The sequence below is a fragment of the Phyllostomus discolor genome, chromosome 12 (genome assembly GCF_004126475.2).
Source record: "Phyllostomus discolor isolate MPI-MPIP mPhyDis1 chromosome 12, mPhyDis1.pri.v3, whole genome shotgun sequence".
Classification (NCBI taxonomy): Eukaryota; Metazoa; Chordata; class Mammalia; order Chiroptera; family Phyllostomidae; genus Phyllostomus; species Phyllostomus discolor.
This window is the reverse complement of record NC_040914.2, coordinates 6,730,553-6,746,400: the sequence shown is the minus strand read 5'-3', so window position 1 is coordinate 6,746,400 and position 15,848 is coordinate 6,730,553. Positions and strand designations below refer to the sequence as shown.

General features: G+C 49.2%; 1 protein-coding gene across 1 annotated transcript; it reads right to left on the bottom strand.

Moving 5' to 3' along the window:
* Nucleotides 1-4,683: 4,683 nt before the first annotated feature.
* LOC114511296 (interferon lambda-3-like) lies at nucleotides 4,684-10,723 on the bottom strand. The gene is made up of 7 exons (XM_036012771.1): nucleotides 10,556-10,723; nucleotides 9,803-9,898; nucleotides 5,826-6,068; nucleotides 5,441-5,518; nucleotides 5,061-5,204; nucleotides 4,869-4,952; nucleotides 4,684-4,782 (listed from the first exon to the last, which is right to left on the bottom strand). The coding sequence occupies exons 1-7, from the start codon at nucleotides 10,721-10,723 to the stop codon at nucleotides 4,684-4,686; spliced, it is 912 nt and encodes a 303-aa protein (XP_035868664.1).
* Between the last annotated feature and the right edge of the window lie 5,125 nt (nucleotides 10,724-15,848).

The following is a 15,848-nucleotide window of genomic DNA, read 5'->3' as shown; positions in this document are numbered from 1 at the left end:
TGGCTGCTTTGCCATCAGCTCCTGTTCCCCTCCCCCCAGCCCCTCTCCTCCGCCCCGCCGTGGTAGTAATATTTGTGTAGCAGGTAGGGAATTGCTCTTCTTATGTGGGCATTTCTTATGTTTCATTATTTTATTTCTTTCTTGGCTTTTAGGTGCAGAAAAGTATTACTCATACTCTTCAGATATAACAGAATCACAACAAGCCCATGAGGGACCCTCTAGGTTTTTACCCACCCCCCATGCCCAATCCCCTCTCCCACCCTTTCCCCTTACAGGCACCCACTTTAATGCACTTGATATATAGCTGCAAAGGTATATTTTTATAATTTGCAATTTTGTGCATGTATGTGTTTCCAATTTACATAAATGGGATTGTGTTATAAATTTCATTCTATTTCTTTCTTAAAAAAGAAAAACTTAGCAGTACCTTTCTGAGATGATGTATAGCTGTGTGCACCAAATTCGCTGCTTCCAACTATTGCATTGTATTCCACAGTGTGTCCAGAGCACTCTTATTCATCTGTTCTTAGCTGGTCCCCCAGTGAGACACATTTCGGTTGCCTTCAGCTCTCCATTAGAATAAGGCTTCCCTCCTCGTGTTCTGTTGTTGTTCTGCTTCTCCTTCGAGTTCTTTCTCTTGTCTGCATGCAGAACATGTCGGAAGTGCCAGGATTAATTCCTCAGAGGCAATTCACATCCGATGTGGGTAAGGAGCCAGGAAACAAACTCTGCTCCCCTTTTCCTCAGTGGGTCAACTCTGAGGTGTGTTCTCCATGATTCCAAGGACTCCAAGTCCTTGGAGAGCCCATGTATGAATGACTCGATCTAGTTGCTCACAACAGTAACCTTTGGAGGCAGGGGCCACTAAGTTACACATGAGCCACTAAGGTTAACTCTAGGTACTGCCTGACCTTTGAACTGGAGTCAGACTAGGGTGAAAAAGCCGAGGTGTCTGGGTTCAACACTTGAGGAGGCCCTCACTTTCAGGTTCAGGCCAGTGCCCTAGGTACCTCACCTGTCTCTCTCTAGTCCAGACTCTGCACTATTTTTTGGCTTTTTTCTCTTCCAATCCCAATTTCCCCACTCACTTCTGCTTCCTGGGGTCACCTCCCAAATAAACCACTTGTACCCTTGGCTCAGGGCATGCTTTTGGGAGACCCCAAACTAACACATATATGTATATATCTTAGATATATTCAGGAATAGGATTTCTGGGCCACAGGGCAAACCTACACTTGTATTGTCTAGTCAGTGCTGTTCCACAGAACCTCCTGTGATGACGAAAGTGTTCTACATTTGCGCTGTCCAGAGCAGTAGTCACCAACCATGTGTGGTTGTTGAGTGCTTACAATTTGGTAGTGCAATAGAGGAACTGAATGTTCAGTTTCTTTCATTTTCCCTTAAGTGGATGGCTATGTGTGGGGCGGCGGCTACAGGAAAGGGCAGTGCAGGTCTGAGTCCTCATCCATTGCTCTCCCACACGGTGGCACCTGCTTCCCTCTCTCCAGAAGTGCCGGAGAGTTCCTGTATCTTCCCTCAATGGTGAGGCCTCCTCAACACAAGGATCTGATTTAGGTGATGTGGTCCATAACCTTGACAGTGAGCCTGGTGCAAAATACATGAGACTTTTGAGATTAAGGAAAAAGATGAGTGAATTCTGCACGTGAAAGAAATGCAAATGTTGTGTGGCCAGAGGGTACACTGTAATTTGAAGATAAGTTTTCAAAGTCTGACACTTTCCCCACCGAGAAGTAGGTCTGTCCCCTTCCCTTGAACCTGGGCTGGCCTTAGTGGGCCGTGTGTAACTCTAGCTGCTGCCTGACCTCTGAACCTGAGTCAGAAAGGCTGAGGCAGCTTCTGCTTGGTTCTCTTGAGACTCTCACTCTGGGGAATGCCAACTGCCATGATTTCCCTGAAACGACGATGCTCCCACCCCCACTTGGCCATTTCAGACACACAACCCAGCTCACAGGTTCCCCAAACCATGGTTGGGGCTCTATCTCCTCTAGTCCCCACCCACCAAGGATCCTACATGGCCATTTTTACTCTACTGCTCCCATGCCTCTGAACCCAGGAAACAAAAGAACTACCTATGGACACATATTTAACTTCCCCCTTTATATGGCAAATATATATATATATGGCAGTTTGACAGATAGGAGTAGAATAGGAATGATAAGCAAGGTATGGTGTTTTACCAGAGCGCAGAGCCCTGGGTACTTAGCAATGGGCAAGGCTGGGCTATACCTCACTCCCAGGGATAATCTTTCCTCCTCTAGCATATTCTTGATTATGCATCTAAACCCCCTGGCTTTTCATATTGTTGGTCATGCAGTTTGGACCCTCCCCTGACATTTCCTCTCTTGGGATATTGTTAGTTATGTGGTAGACCCCCCCAGAAAAAGAACAAGGGCCTGATGTAATTACCATACAAACCCCTGCATGACCACTCCCTTAAGCTTTAAGCCCTGGAGATAACATCTAGGCCTCTGTTGTGTTTCAACTCCAGGCCAAGAAGAGCAGTGGGGCTGGGTAACCTCATAGATGACATCAGGAACAGCTTCAACGACCAATGACCGACCTCATGCCAACCAATTGGTGGAGACCACAGACTTGAACGGACATACCCGGAAAACTAGTGAATATTCTATGCAGGTTTCCCCTTGAGACCTCCAGATAAAACCCTCAAGAGGAAGGACCCAGTGCAGGGTCCTTCTGTCTCTTGAACATGCCTGCATCGTTCCTCTTCTTTTTTCAGAGGGGCGTTCTCTCTGCCTTTTTTTAAGCCTAAGGTTCAAGGGCCCTTTTTTGTCTCTGTAACTTGTTTCCTGAGTCCTCACAGCCTAGCTGGCTCACTTCTTCCACAGCTCACCCCTTCTACCTCTGCGATTTTGTAAATAAACTTTTGCTTGTATTTAAGTCTTGCCTCTGATTCCTTTCTTAGCCAGAACTCAAATGCTGAGGTTGCTGAACTGAGGGCACTCTAGCTGCCAGAGATATTCTGGTGCCATTGCAGCTAACAACACCATCCATGGAGAATAAATTGTCAGGTGGATGGATGGATGAATAAACAAACTTTTCAAAGGGCACTGGCAATAAGTTATTTGCAAATGGAGAAAACTAAAGTTTAGAAAAAGGCAAGTATACCACTAAAAGTCAATGGGCAGAGAAATGTCCCATCAAATTTAGCTCTGACTTCAAAGTCGGACCTCCACCACTTCACACTACCTCAGAATGAGTGCTTGCACTGCCAGCTGCCGCACCATTACAGAAATGAAAATGAAGGAACACCAGGAGAAACAGAGGAATACCACAAGCACACAGGTCTTACAACTGTAAGGACACATTAGTAACAGGATCCCAAATAATCACAATGCAGTCATGAGTGGCATGACAGTCTTTCAGTCAATGATGGACCACGTATATGATGGTGGTCCCATTGGATCATAATGGAGCTGGGAAGTTGCTATTGCCTAGTGACACTGTAGCTGTTGTGACCCCCTAGGTCCATACGTTGCCCACGGGTTTGTGGTGATACTGCTGTAAACACCCTGACGTGCAGCCAGTCACATGCAAGTAGAGCACATCCGGTAGTGTACACTACACAATACTTCATAATAGAGGGCTGTGTTACTGTTTTATGTATTTACTATACATTTCATCATTATTTTAGAGTGCACTCTTTCTATTTATATAAAAGAGTTTGCTGTAGGACAGTATGTGTGTTAGGCTGGTGGCAGCCTATACACCTTGTGTTTACTGCATCTTTGCACTGTTTTCTCTTGTGCTTGATACAGTATTGTGTTGTTCTGTACATTTGGAAGCCCAAATGTACAGAGTTTATGCAGTTTGTAGCAGTAGACAGAGTGTCCTAGGCCTGCACGTTCACTCACCACTCACTCACTGACTCACCCAGAGCAACTCCTGGTTCCACAAGCTCCTCACACGTGAGTGCCCTATGCAGGTGTGACATTTTTATCTCTTATACCACATGTTCACTGTGCCTTTTGTGTGTGTAGATATGTTTAGATACACAGATACTTATCATTGTGCTATAACTGCCTACAGTGTTGAATACAGTTCAACCTGCAGCACAGGTGTGTAGTCCAGGAGTGACAGGCTACACCACACAGCCAAGGTGTGCAGTGGCGGCACCATCACGGTCAGTGTAAGGGCACTCTGTGATGCCCCCACAACCACAGATTCCCCTAAGGACGCATTCCTCAGAACGACCCCTGGTGGTAAGTGGCGCGGGACTGCAGCTGAGAACTTTGACACTGGTGCTCTCCAAATCCCTCAGAAATGGGACCTACTCAGGTGGGGAGATCCAAGAGTCAGAGATTCACGGAATGTCAAAGGAGGTGTTCAGGGGAAATAAGACTGGTCGGTGGTCCATGGGGTCAGCACCAAAGTGGTCACAGAGGTCAGGTCTCTCCCAAACCAGCTCTGGAAGCAGAATCCCCACAAACACACACACCCCACAGCACAAACAGCATCTTTTCTTCACTGTTTATTTGCACAATTTTGACAAAAAGTAAAAAAATAAACACTTTATTGGGTGTGAGTTTGAAAATTCACACAGATAAATACATAAATAGTGGATGAGTGGCAATAGATTAAGAAATGTGAATGAGGCATAAATAAAATCTAAGGTGATGGCACAGGTTGCGGGTGGGCCTCGGGTCAGACACACAGGTCTCCACTGGCAACACATTTCAGGTCATGGGTGAGGAGGCGGAAGAGGTTGAATGTGACAGAGGCTTCAAGGCAACCAGTGGACTCCTGTGGGGAAGACAGGACATGTCAGTGACTACCCATGATCTGGGTCCCAGTTGTCCCCAGACACTGGTCACTCCCTGGTCACTCGCCTTCTCTGAAGCCTCCTGGAGGCGTCGCAGCCAGCGGTGGAGGTGGCCCCGGGGCCTGGGGCCTGCTGAGGCCTGAGCTGGGACCTGTGGGCAGAGGAGGGTGCTGTGTGAGGCAGGGCCCGGGACATGGATGGACCTATGTAGGGGAGAGTCAAAGCCCACAGACATGGCCCAGGAGCCCAGAGCACTCACACAGGCCTGAAGCTTGGTGTGGATGTAGCGAAGCGTGTGAAGGGGCTGGTCCAGGATGTCCCCCAGGGTGGAGTTAGCCACAGTCTCCAGGACCTTCAGTGTCAGGGCCAGCTCAGCCTCCAAGGCCACGGGGCGCTCCCACACCTGAAGAGGGGAGACAGGTGAGGGTTGCCTGTGAGGGAGGAGGGCTGAGGAAGGAACAGTAAAGGTATAAGGTCAGGACAGGTAAGAGGACACAGCCAACGTGGCAGGTGAGCAGCAGAAGTCAAGGAGAGAAAAAAAGACCAGAGAGTGAGAAGGAGAAGGTGAAGAGGCCACTTAAGCAGGCAGAGGAGTGGGGCCAGGTGAGGGCAGGGCCGGGCCTGACTCTCCCAACTCACCTGCAGCTGCCTCAGGTTCCGGGTCCTGGGGAATGGGTAGGAGCTGCAGCTCCAGTTCTTCAGCAGCAGGGACTCCTCCTGGAGAGCAAGGGCAGGGGTCAGCACACAGCTGGAGGGCTGAGGTTAGACCCCTGCAATGGGATTGGAGGGAGACCAATGACATAAGGAGAGGGGTTAACTTCCAAAAGCAGGTGGAGGCATCTCCTCTGCGGAAGAACACGAGTCAGCCCAGTGCAGCAGCAGCAGGAGTCAGCCCACTGTGAGAAGTGCAGGGTAGCCCAGCCAGGGGAGGGTACAGGTCCACCCTGAGCCAAATGGAGCGTGGTAGCCCACAGAGGGAGGGTGGAGGTTGGCCCATAGCAGGTGGGGCAGTGGGGAGACTCACCAAAGCATCCTTGGCTCTCCTGAAGGCCTTCATGTCTTGTGGGGACAGAGACTTGAACTGGGCCATGGGGCAGCCCCTTGCACCTGGGAGGGCACTGAGGGGCGTGGGGACAGGAACTGCTCCCATCCTGGTCAGCACCATGGTCATCAGCATCAGCACCAGCATGCAACCCACAGGCAAGTCTGTGTTACAGAAGGAGAGACACATGAGGGCACAGACAGGGTCAGGGGCTGAGGGTGGAGGCTGTGGGGAGGTGGGGGTCATGAGCCATGAGATGGGGGCTCACCCAGCTGTATCCTGATCTCTGTGTCTGGTCTCTGTCAGCACAGGGGGATCCAAGCGTCCACTGAGAGGCTGTCACCAGGGTCTCTCACTCAGCCTTGTTTTGTGTCTGTAACCTCAATCTCCTCTTCTGGCTCTCAGTCTGCTGCTCTGTGTGTCTCTGAACATCTAGCTCTGCTCTGCTCTGATGGAACACCTGCCTGAGCTCCATGGTACAGCTTTTAGCCTGGACAGACAGGCAATCCCAGCTGATGTAGGAAAAGTGAAAACACACTGGCCACTAGGGGAGGCCCCAGGCTGGGGAAGCCTGTGCAGGGCGGGGCCTTGAGCCAGGTGAGCAGCTGGAGGGAAAGAGAAACTGACACAGATTCAGGTCCCGGTACAGGAGGTGAGTTCCCAAGATGAGTCTCAGTGTAGGGGCAGCCTCAGCCCCACAAAGGATGGTCATGGTGCCCTGGTGATGTGGGCACAAAGGGACTTGTCTTTGTGCAGGATACCGCAGTCCAGGGAGAGGAGGAGAAAGGCACCTCTAAGGGTGTTGCCACCAAGACCCTTGAACTTCCAAGAGAGAGGTTACTCAGAGGAGGGGAGAAGAGAAAGGGAGAAGGCTGCTGGTGAGTGGGAAGGAGTCAAAGGCAAAGCAGCCCAGAGTTCAGAGAGACCAGCTGTTCCCTCCCTTCCACACTCAGTACTGAGAAAGAACAGGGAGGAGGGGTGCCTCACTAACATCTTAGCTGTCCAGGCACCGAGGGACACGGGAATGGGAGGCTCTGCTAGGGAATTGCGGTGTGACCAAGGACTTCAGGGAACCAGCTCAGTTTGTGACAAACGCCTTCATTCACCAAGTATTATGCAGCCCCCACTTTGTGTGTCAGGCATAGCTGAAGTTGCCAGGCATTGAAAAAGAATGTATAAAACATTTCTTGAGGAACTTTTACTAGACAGGAGTGACAGAGAGTAGGGGAAGGGGCTAAGCACAGGGTGTACAATACATCAGAGAACGGAAAATGAAGAAACTGAAGCCCAGGGACAGCAGAGTGTAGGAGGGGGTTGCACTGAGTGAGGTGGCCTGAAAAATCACATTTGATCAAAGACTTAATTTAAAGAAGCAAAGGAGGCTATATGAAGATTGGGGGGGGCAGTCAGTGCAAAAGCACAACAGAGAGGCCCCCACTTTGTCAAGTACTTTATATGTCCCCACTTCACAAAGGCTTTCCCACCTGCAGTAGTAAATCCACGATAACACCAAGGACATACTGAACATTCCCCACACTTTAAATATGGGGTAACGTTGTGAGAAGGGACAGAAGCTTAGTGTGGTGACCTGCTCTAAATATAAAATGTCTTGAAAAAATATTGAAATACATAAAAATAAGTAAATACTCAGTAAAATGCAGGAAGTTAGAAATGTTAAGGGACCTTCCCAAGGTCATAAAAGAAATCAGTGGTGAGGCAGGAGTATCAGCAAGTCTTGCAGACACCTGACTGTAACCACTGCACTCCCCGGCTACTGTGCAGCCAGACCCCCCAACACAGAGAAAATGAATGTGAACACAGGGGTGCCCAGTGCTTTTTGACAATTGACTCCCACTCCAAACCCTTTTTTCATTATTCAAAATTACAGGGAGAATTGGACAGAATCCTCAGTTGGAAAAATCGAACCCGATACCCAAAAATGTTAAAAGCCAAGAATAGGGATGGCCCCAAGTCACCCTCCAGGGCACTGGTCAGTGTCTGTCAAATGCAGCGGCCTTAACCCAAGGGAGGAGACATTGCATTAACAGAATTCTGGAAAAGGACAAAGCATCTCAAAATTCCTAAACTTCATACATGTTTTTCTTGGAACGAAGTTCAAGAGGTGATTAAGAGTGTGGGCTATGGAACTAAAGGGTCTGGGATTCAAACCTGGCTCTGATCCTCACAGCTGGGTGACTTTGACAAAGAGGCCTGCAGTTAGCGGTAAAGATTGCCCGCCCCCAGGCTTGGACACATAAAAAGTGCAATTGCCTGTGTATTTACGTGTGTGGTTTAATAGAGACCATTAACGAAGACCATCCTATGGCCTCAGCTGGAAGCTTTAGAAACACTTTCAATGTACATTACTCATTTGCAAGAAACGGATAAGAATGGCATTGTATGGATGAGGAAGCTGGAGCTCAGAGAGAAGTAATTTGCCCTGTTACAAAATAATCAAGGGGCAGGGTCAGAATTGAAATTGAAGTCACTTGATTTCCCTGGTTCAGCATTTTTAACTGAAAAGTGCCCCTCAGAATGATCACAAGGGATCAACCAATGTAAATATGAGACTATTTAATAATGACAATAAATTACCACCATAAGACAGAATAGCAAATTACATAGGGATATCACACATACAAAAGTCACGTGAGTAACAGAATCTGAATTACTACAGTCAGCTAAGGACTTTGGGCCCTTCCACTGCCAAATCCCTTAGGGGATGAGGCCTCCCCAGTGGGGAGATCCAAGAGTAACAGATTCATAAAATCTCAAACTGGACAATAAAAGTGTAAATCAGCCTTGGCTGGTGTAGCTCAGTGGATTGAGCACTGAGCTGCGAACCAAAGGGTCGCCAGTTTGATTCCCAGTCAGTTCACATGCCTAGGTTGTGGGCCAGGTCCTCAGTATGGGGCATGTGAGAGACAACCATGCATTGATGTTTCTCTCCCTCTCTTTCTCCCTCCCTTCCCCTCTCTCTAAAAATAAATAAATAGAAACCTTAAAAGAAAGGTTAGCAGTTCTGGTAACCAGAGAAGTAGCAACTTGTCCATGGTACACGGAGTCAGTGATCCATGGTATGGGCCCAGGACCCAAGTCGGTTGGTGCAACACGAGCCACTGGAATATCTTAAGGGAATGCATCCCATTGAAATTTCCTTACATCCGGCGGACACGTCCTGGTCCTTGGAAAAATATCTGCGCCTCCTCATGCACAAAACACAGGACATCGAGGTCAGGCCAGCAGTGCTGGAGTCCTCTGAGCTTCAGCGCCCCCTGGCTGGAGACTGGCATCGGCCTAGGCCTTGAGGAAAGGGCAACACAGGAGAGCTGGCAGCCTTCGCCTGCAAAGCCAGGGGTCCCCTGGAAGCGTCGTGGGGTCAGAGACAAGGCCCCAAGCGCCACTAGCCGCAGGTCCCACGTGAACAGGCCAAGGGCGTTGAAGATGATGCTGGCTTCTCGCCATCAAGGCAAGTCCTCGAACCCGGTAAGGAGGCGGAGCCGGGCTGAGGCAGGAATTTTCTCTTGAAGAACTCTCCTCCATCCATTCTCAATCTACCAGTCTCTCAGGACAGAGCTACTTCTCACAGGGGCCCCGCCCCCCACCCCTGACGTCCACCAGGTTCACCGCCGGCTCCATTCACAGCTCTTAGTGTTTGGGGACGCCTCCCGGGTGGTCAGAGGGACTTCCTCGAAGAAACTGGCCGCACCAGCTGGAGCTGGAAGGGAACAGGAGATAAACGAAGGAGAACCTACTGCGGTAGGAGAACCTACTCCTACTGCGAACCTCCCAGCCCCAGAACAAAGCGCGTATCTGGGGACACTGCGTGGACGCAAATCGTGTCTTGGCCGGGTTAGGGGCTCAGCCCGACAGATCACGGATCCGGCAGCCAAGCTGTGGGGCCGCAGAGCTCAGAGCAAGCTGGTGGGAGTGGAGGGGCCGGGAGCTGAGACACTCACGCAGGACACCACGTCCCTCTGCGCAGCCGACAGCAGCTCCGGGGTATGGGCGACGCCAAGAAACAACTTGGGGATTGTCAGGTGGCTCAACACGGCCTAGGGGTACGAGAGGCCCCGGACTCCCGGCGGAGTCTGGCGCACCACTGCAGGGGCCCAGTAGAGTGAGAGACCGCCGGGCCCCGCGCCCCGCTGCCCTTCTCCTCCTCCTCGCCGCCGCCCACAAGCCCCCCCCCCCCCCCCCCCCCCCCCCCCCCCCCCCCCCAGCCAACCAGCAGGCCTAGGCAGGTCCATGGGGGAATCCCTCCCTGGGCAGAAGGAGCAGTTGCGTGACCTCCAGCTCAGTTTCTTTCTCCTGGGGTGGAAAAGACAGGGGAGGGGTAAGGGTGGGCCTGTTCGCCAGGGCCCCTGAAGTGCTGCGATGTCGGGGATTCCTGGAACTGGGCCGGGACTGGCGGGTATTGTGCACTCAGCTCTTCCAGGGCGTGAACGCGGACTGAAGTGCACCCCTGGCAGAGCGTGGCACCCAGAGGTGACCGAGGGCGCCTAGAGGGGGCGCCCTTTTGTGACTGGCAGAAGGCAGTTTCTGTGATTCCGATGCTGAGGTCAGGGAAGGTGGTCTGGTCAGAATTCTGAACCCTCGACTGCCAAAGTCTGTTGGAGGCTAGGATGCTAGGGTCTCTCGAGGCAGGGACTCGCATTCACGACCCCGGCTGGCCCAGCGTCTTCTAGGATGGGGGTCTGGGCATCACTCACGTGGTGGTTCCTCAGGGCCTCGACCACCGCCAGCGCCCTGGGGTCCAGCCGGGGGTAGTGTGAGAGGAGGCAGCGCCGGGGTTCAGGCACTCCCAGGTCCACCACCACTCTCACCGTTACCAAGACCCACAGCCCCACGGACGCCACGGTTGCACCACTTGGTCTCATCTGTGCTCCTGTAGAAAGCGAAGAATGCCAGGGAGGCCGAGAGGAAGGAGTCCAGCCCCTGCCTCTGGTTAGACTGGCAGAGGGACCGACCTCAGGTCGCTGGCGCTGAGCACCCGCAGGAGGAGAGATGCGGTGGGCCCTGAGACCCCATGCTAACCTGAGCCTCTGTCCCCTCACTCTTCACCCACAATGTGCCCTCCGTGACTCATGTGGGAGTGGGATCTGCCTTGTACTGTCCCCTGGGAGGCATCCAGAGTGGTGTCCACCTTCTCCAGCAGGGCCTGCTCCCTCCAGGCGGCTGTAGTGTGGCTGGCTGAGACATGGTGAGCGGCTGGGCTTCCCTGGTCAGGTTAAGTTTTTGGATCATCAGTGCTGGCTGCTGGCCCAGTGGGATGCTGGTCCAGGCATGAGGACTTTACCTGCCTGTCCCCAGGTGCCATCCCTGTCACTGACTCAACTCTCTGGCTACTGCTTGTTTCTGTTTTCTGAACATGTGTTTGTCTTTTCTGCTTGTGCTGGCCTTTCTTTTGCTCTCTAGGAGTGAACTGAAAACACACCATTTCCTTCTCTTAGAAGGCACAGACTCGGCAGAGGTGCCCACACAAGAGTTTGCTTGGGGAGTTCATACTAGTGGTTTCCAGTGCTCTCTCTTTCATTACATTTGTCTCTTTCTGTTTCCTATCTTTCTATCTCTGCATGAACATTCACCCTTCTCTCTGGTTTTCCCTCATCTGGATCTTTGTTCTGGGGACACATCTGAGAAATGTGTTCTTAGGCGATCCGTCGTGTACGAGCATCAGTGAGTGCATGTACACAAACCTAGATGGTACAGTCTGGCAAACGCCCAGGCTGTGTGGTGTAGCCAGTGAGTGGCTCCTAGGCCACAACCTGTGTAGCACGTGACTGTATTGAATACTGTATCAATTGTGATACAATGGCTACAGTGGTTTCTATATTTTCTAAACATAGAAGGTACAGTAAAAACATGATAGAAACCGATTTTTCAAATGGAACATCTGCATAGGAAGGACACTTACCATGAAGGGAACTGGCAGGGCTGGAAGTTGCTCAGGGTGAGCCAGCGAGTGAGTGCTGAGTGAACAGGAGCCTGGGATAGTGCTGTCCACCACCACAGATGGTGCAAACACTGCACACTTAGGCTATACTAAGCTTATTAGAAATATTTTTCTTTTGAAATCAGAAAGTAACCTTAGCTTTCTGTAACATTTACTCTATAAATTTTAACAATTTTAACTTTTCTACTCTTTAGTAACAAGGCTTAGCTTAAGACAAATATTGTACAGCTGTACAAAAATACTTTATTTCTTTATATCTTTATTCTATAACCTTTTTCTATTTAATCTCTTTTTAAAAATTTTTAAACCTTTTTGCTAGAAGGGAAGGCACAAGCACACACATTAGCCTAGGCCTACATGGAGTTGGGATCATCGTGTCGCTTCCCTCTGCCTCCATGCCTCGGGCCTCTGGAAGGGCTTCAGGGACAGTGGCGCCTATGGAGCCGGCCTGGCCCGTGATAACAGTGTCTTCTTCTGGGACAACCTCCCGAAGGACCTGCCTGAGGCTCCTCTTGAGGAGCTGTCAGTCTGGTCATAAATATGGCCCTGGGGCTTTGCTTGGCTTGTTTTTCTCCATCACACATTTCCTTGTAAGTACATAATGCATCATGAACATTCCTCTCTATTAACGAAAACCTTTTGTTGTGGGGGACCATGTTTTCAAACTTTTTAAGGAGCTTATTGAGGTCTGCAAATCTGCTAAATCTTTCACTGTGAATTTTTTGGGAGTTCATCTTCTTTTTCTTCTCCTACCGTCTCCTTTTTTCTTGCCTCTTCTTCAGCCATGAGTTCCTGACCAGTTCCAACAGCTCCTCATTAATCAGTTCCTCAGGAACCACCCCAGTATCATCCTCACCCACCTGCAGGCTAAGGTTGTTTGCCCTCTTTTTTAAAAAATTATATTTTATTGATTATATTATTACAGTTGTCCTGATTTTTCCTTCTTGGCTCCCCTCCGTCAAACACACCCCACTCCCTCAGGCAATCTCCTCACCATTGTTCAAGTCCATGGGTCATGCATACAAGTTCTTTGGCTACTCCATTTCCTATACTGTACTTTACATCCCTATGGCTATTCTGTAACTACCTCTTTGTACTCTTAATCCCCTCACCTCTTCACCCATTTCGCTACACCCCCTTCCCATCTGGCAACCATCAAAATGCCCTCTGTATCCATGATTCTGCATCTGTTCTTCTTGTTTGCTTAGTTTGTGTTTTAGATTCAGTTGTTCATAGATATGTATTTATTGGCATTTTCTTGTTCATAGCTTTGATCATCCTCTTTTTCTTAAATAAGTCCCTTCAACATTTCATATAATGGTTTGATGATGATGAACTCCTTTAGTTTTTTCTTGTCTGGAAAGCACTATCTGCCCTTTGATTCTAAATTATAGCTTTGCTGGGTAGAGCAATCTGGACTGTAGGTCCCTTCTTTTCATGACTTTGAATATTTCTTGCTAATCTCTTCTAGCCTGCAAAGTTTCTTTTGAGAAATCAGCTGACAGTCTTATGGGAATTCCCCTGTAACTAATGTCTTTTCTCTTGTTGCATTTAAGACTCTCTCTTTATCTTTAATCTTTGGCATTTTAATTATGCTGTGTCTTGGAGTGGGCCACTTTGCATCCATCTTGTTTGGGGCTCTCTATGCTTCCTGGACTTGCATGTCTATTACCTTCACCATATTAGGGACTTTTTCTTTCATTATTTTTTCATATAAATTTCCAATCTCTTGCTTTTTCTTCTTCTTCTGGCACCCCTATGATGTGAATGTTAGGCCTCTTGAAGTTGTCCCAGAGCGTGTTTATACACTCATTTTTTAAAGTTCTTTTTTCTTCTCGTTGTTCTGGTTGGTTGTTTTTTGTTTCCTTATGTCCCAAATCATTGATTTGATTCTCAGCTTTATCCACTCTCCTGTTGTTCCCCTGTAAATTGTTCTTTTTTAAAAAAAGATTTTATTTATTTATTTTTAGAGAAAGGGAGGGAGAAAAAGGTAGAGAAACATCAATGTGTGGTTGGCCCTCGCACACCCCCCACTGGTGACTTGCCCTGCAACCCAGGCATGTGTTTTGACTGGGAATTGTACAAGTGACCCTTTGGTTCACAGGCTAGTGCCCAATCCACTGAGCCACACCAGTCACAGGGCTAAATTGTTCTTTATTTCAATTAATATATCCTTCCTTTATGACTGGGTCTTTTTTATGCTGTTGAGTTCCCCATTATGTTCCACGAGCATCCTTCTAACCAGTGTTTTGAACTCTGCATCTGACAGATTGCTTATTGCCATTTCATTTAGGTTTTTTTCTGGAGTTTTGATCTGTTCTTTCAGTTGGGCCATGTTTCTTTGTCCCCTCATTTTGTCAGCCTCCCTGTGTTTGTTTCTATATTAGGTAAATTTGCTTGACTCCGTGTCTTGGTTGTGTGGCCAAATGTAGTAGGTGTTCTGTAGGGTCCAGTGGCACAGCCTCCCCTATCACCCAAGCTGGGTACTCAAGGTGCATCTTTCATGTGGGTGCAGTACACCCTCCTCTTGTAGTTGAGCCTTGGTTGCTGTTGGCAGGTCAATGGGAGTGATTTACCTAGGCCAGTCAGCTGCAACAATTGGCTGTAACCACTTACCACCAACCTCTATCGTCCATGGAAGATCAGCTGTGTAGGAGCAGGGTGGTGGTGCTTAGCTGTCCACTGAGTGCACTGGCCCTGGAGTTTCCCTTGTGGTGCAGGCCAAGGGCAGCCCCTACCTGCGTTTTGCTTGGGGACACCCTGCCTGAGCTGTAAAGCAACCTGAGATGGCTGCTACTTGGGTTGGGCTTGGAGATTCCCAGGTGAAGCCAAGCTGTGAATCTAGGCTGGTTGCTGCTAATGCTGGGCCTGGGGCTCACTGAGGCCAGCTGCTGCTTAGTTGAGAGGATTTAGGAAGTTGTGCAGCATGAGCCAAGACCAGCCATTCCTATGGTAAAGCAGCTTGGGTGGACATGTAAATTGGGTGGGGTGAAGTCTCTGGGGATCTCCAAGGCAGGTCAAACAGTGTTAGCCAGGTTGATGGAGTCTCTGATATGAGACTAGCTTGCTGGTTCTGTTGGGGCAATGTTTAGAAAAGGGACTATAGACTCTGCTTGCCTGATGCCAGACACTTCAGTTCCTCCCCATATACCACTGGTGATTTTCAAGTTGCTACCCTGGTGCTGGAGCTCAGAGGAAGTGAGTCTGAGTAGGTGAGTCCATGTGTGGGTTCTTTAAGAACTGCTTGGGGCTCCAGAAGTTTCTTCTACCAACTCAATCCCTGCTCGTTTTTGCAGCCAAAAGTTATGGTGACTTATCTTCCTGGCCCTGGAACCCTGGGCTTGGGGGCCTGGTGTGGGGCTGGGACTCCTCACTCCTGAGATATCCCTCCCAAATTTTTATCCACCACGCGTAGGTGTGGGACCAGCCCATTCCACATCTGTGCCCCTCCTACCAGTCTGGATAGATGTGGTTTCTTTATTTCTGTAGCTGTCAGACTTCAATTCACTGGGATTTCTGATGATTCTGAATGGTGGTTGTTCTATATTTTAGTTGTAACTTTGAAATTGTTGTGTGAAGAGGCTAGCTATGTCTGCCTACGCTGCCATCTTGACTGGAAGTTGTTTGCGATCTTAATCTCCACCTTGAGGAATTTTTTAATCTATTCATCCTTGGCAAATCCTGTGAAGTTGTAAACACCCTCTTGAGAGTCTTCCAGATGCCAAACAGCCCATTGTGATATCACCCGAACTGCAAGCTAAGTTCTTAATACAGTCATAGGTGTTGCATCAGTGTCTTCCTCAGCTGTAGCAATAGGTTGGGCAAAGGTCCTCTTCAGGCAGTAGACTTCAGAACTGCTATAAATCTTGATCTGTTGGTTGGACCAAAGAGGTGGTGTTTGAAGAGGGAAACATGACCTGACATTGTGATGAAGATCACCAATAAAAGGAGAATGTCTGGGAGCATTATTAACAATAAACACAATCTTGAAAGGTATGTTATTCACTATATATATTCCCCACCTTGCCAGCATAGCAATTCAGCAGGGC

Bases quoted from the DNA above. Each gene is read 5' to 3' on its own strand.
- LOC114511296 (XM_036012771.1), bottom strand. From the start codon at position 10,723: ATGAGACCAAGTGGTGCAACCGTGGCGTCCGTGGGGCTGTGGGTCTTG. The intron at 5,519-5,825 runs GTGAGTCTCCCC...CTTGCTCTCCAG, and splicing joins GGAGAGCCAAGGATGCTTTG to GAGGAGTCCCTGCTGCTGAA. The intron at 5,205-5,440 runs GTGAGTTGGGAG...TCCCCTCTTCAG, and splicing joins GGAACCTGAGGCAGCTGCAG to GTGTGGGAGCGCCCCGTGGC.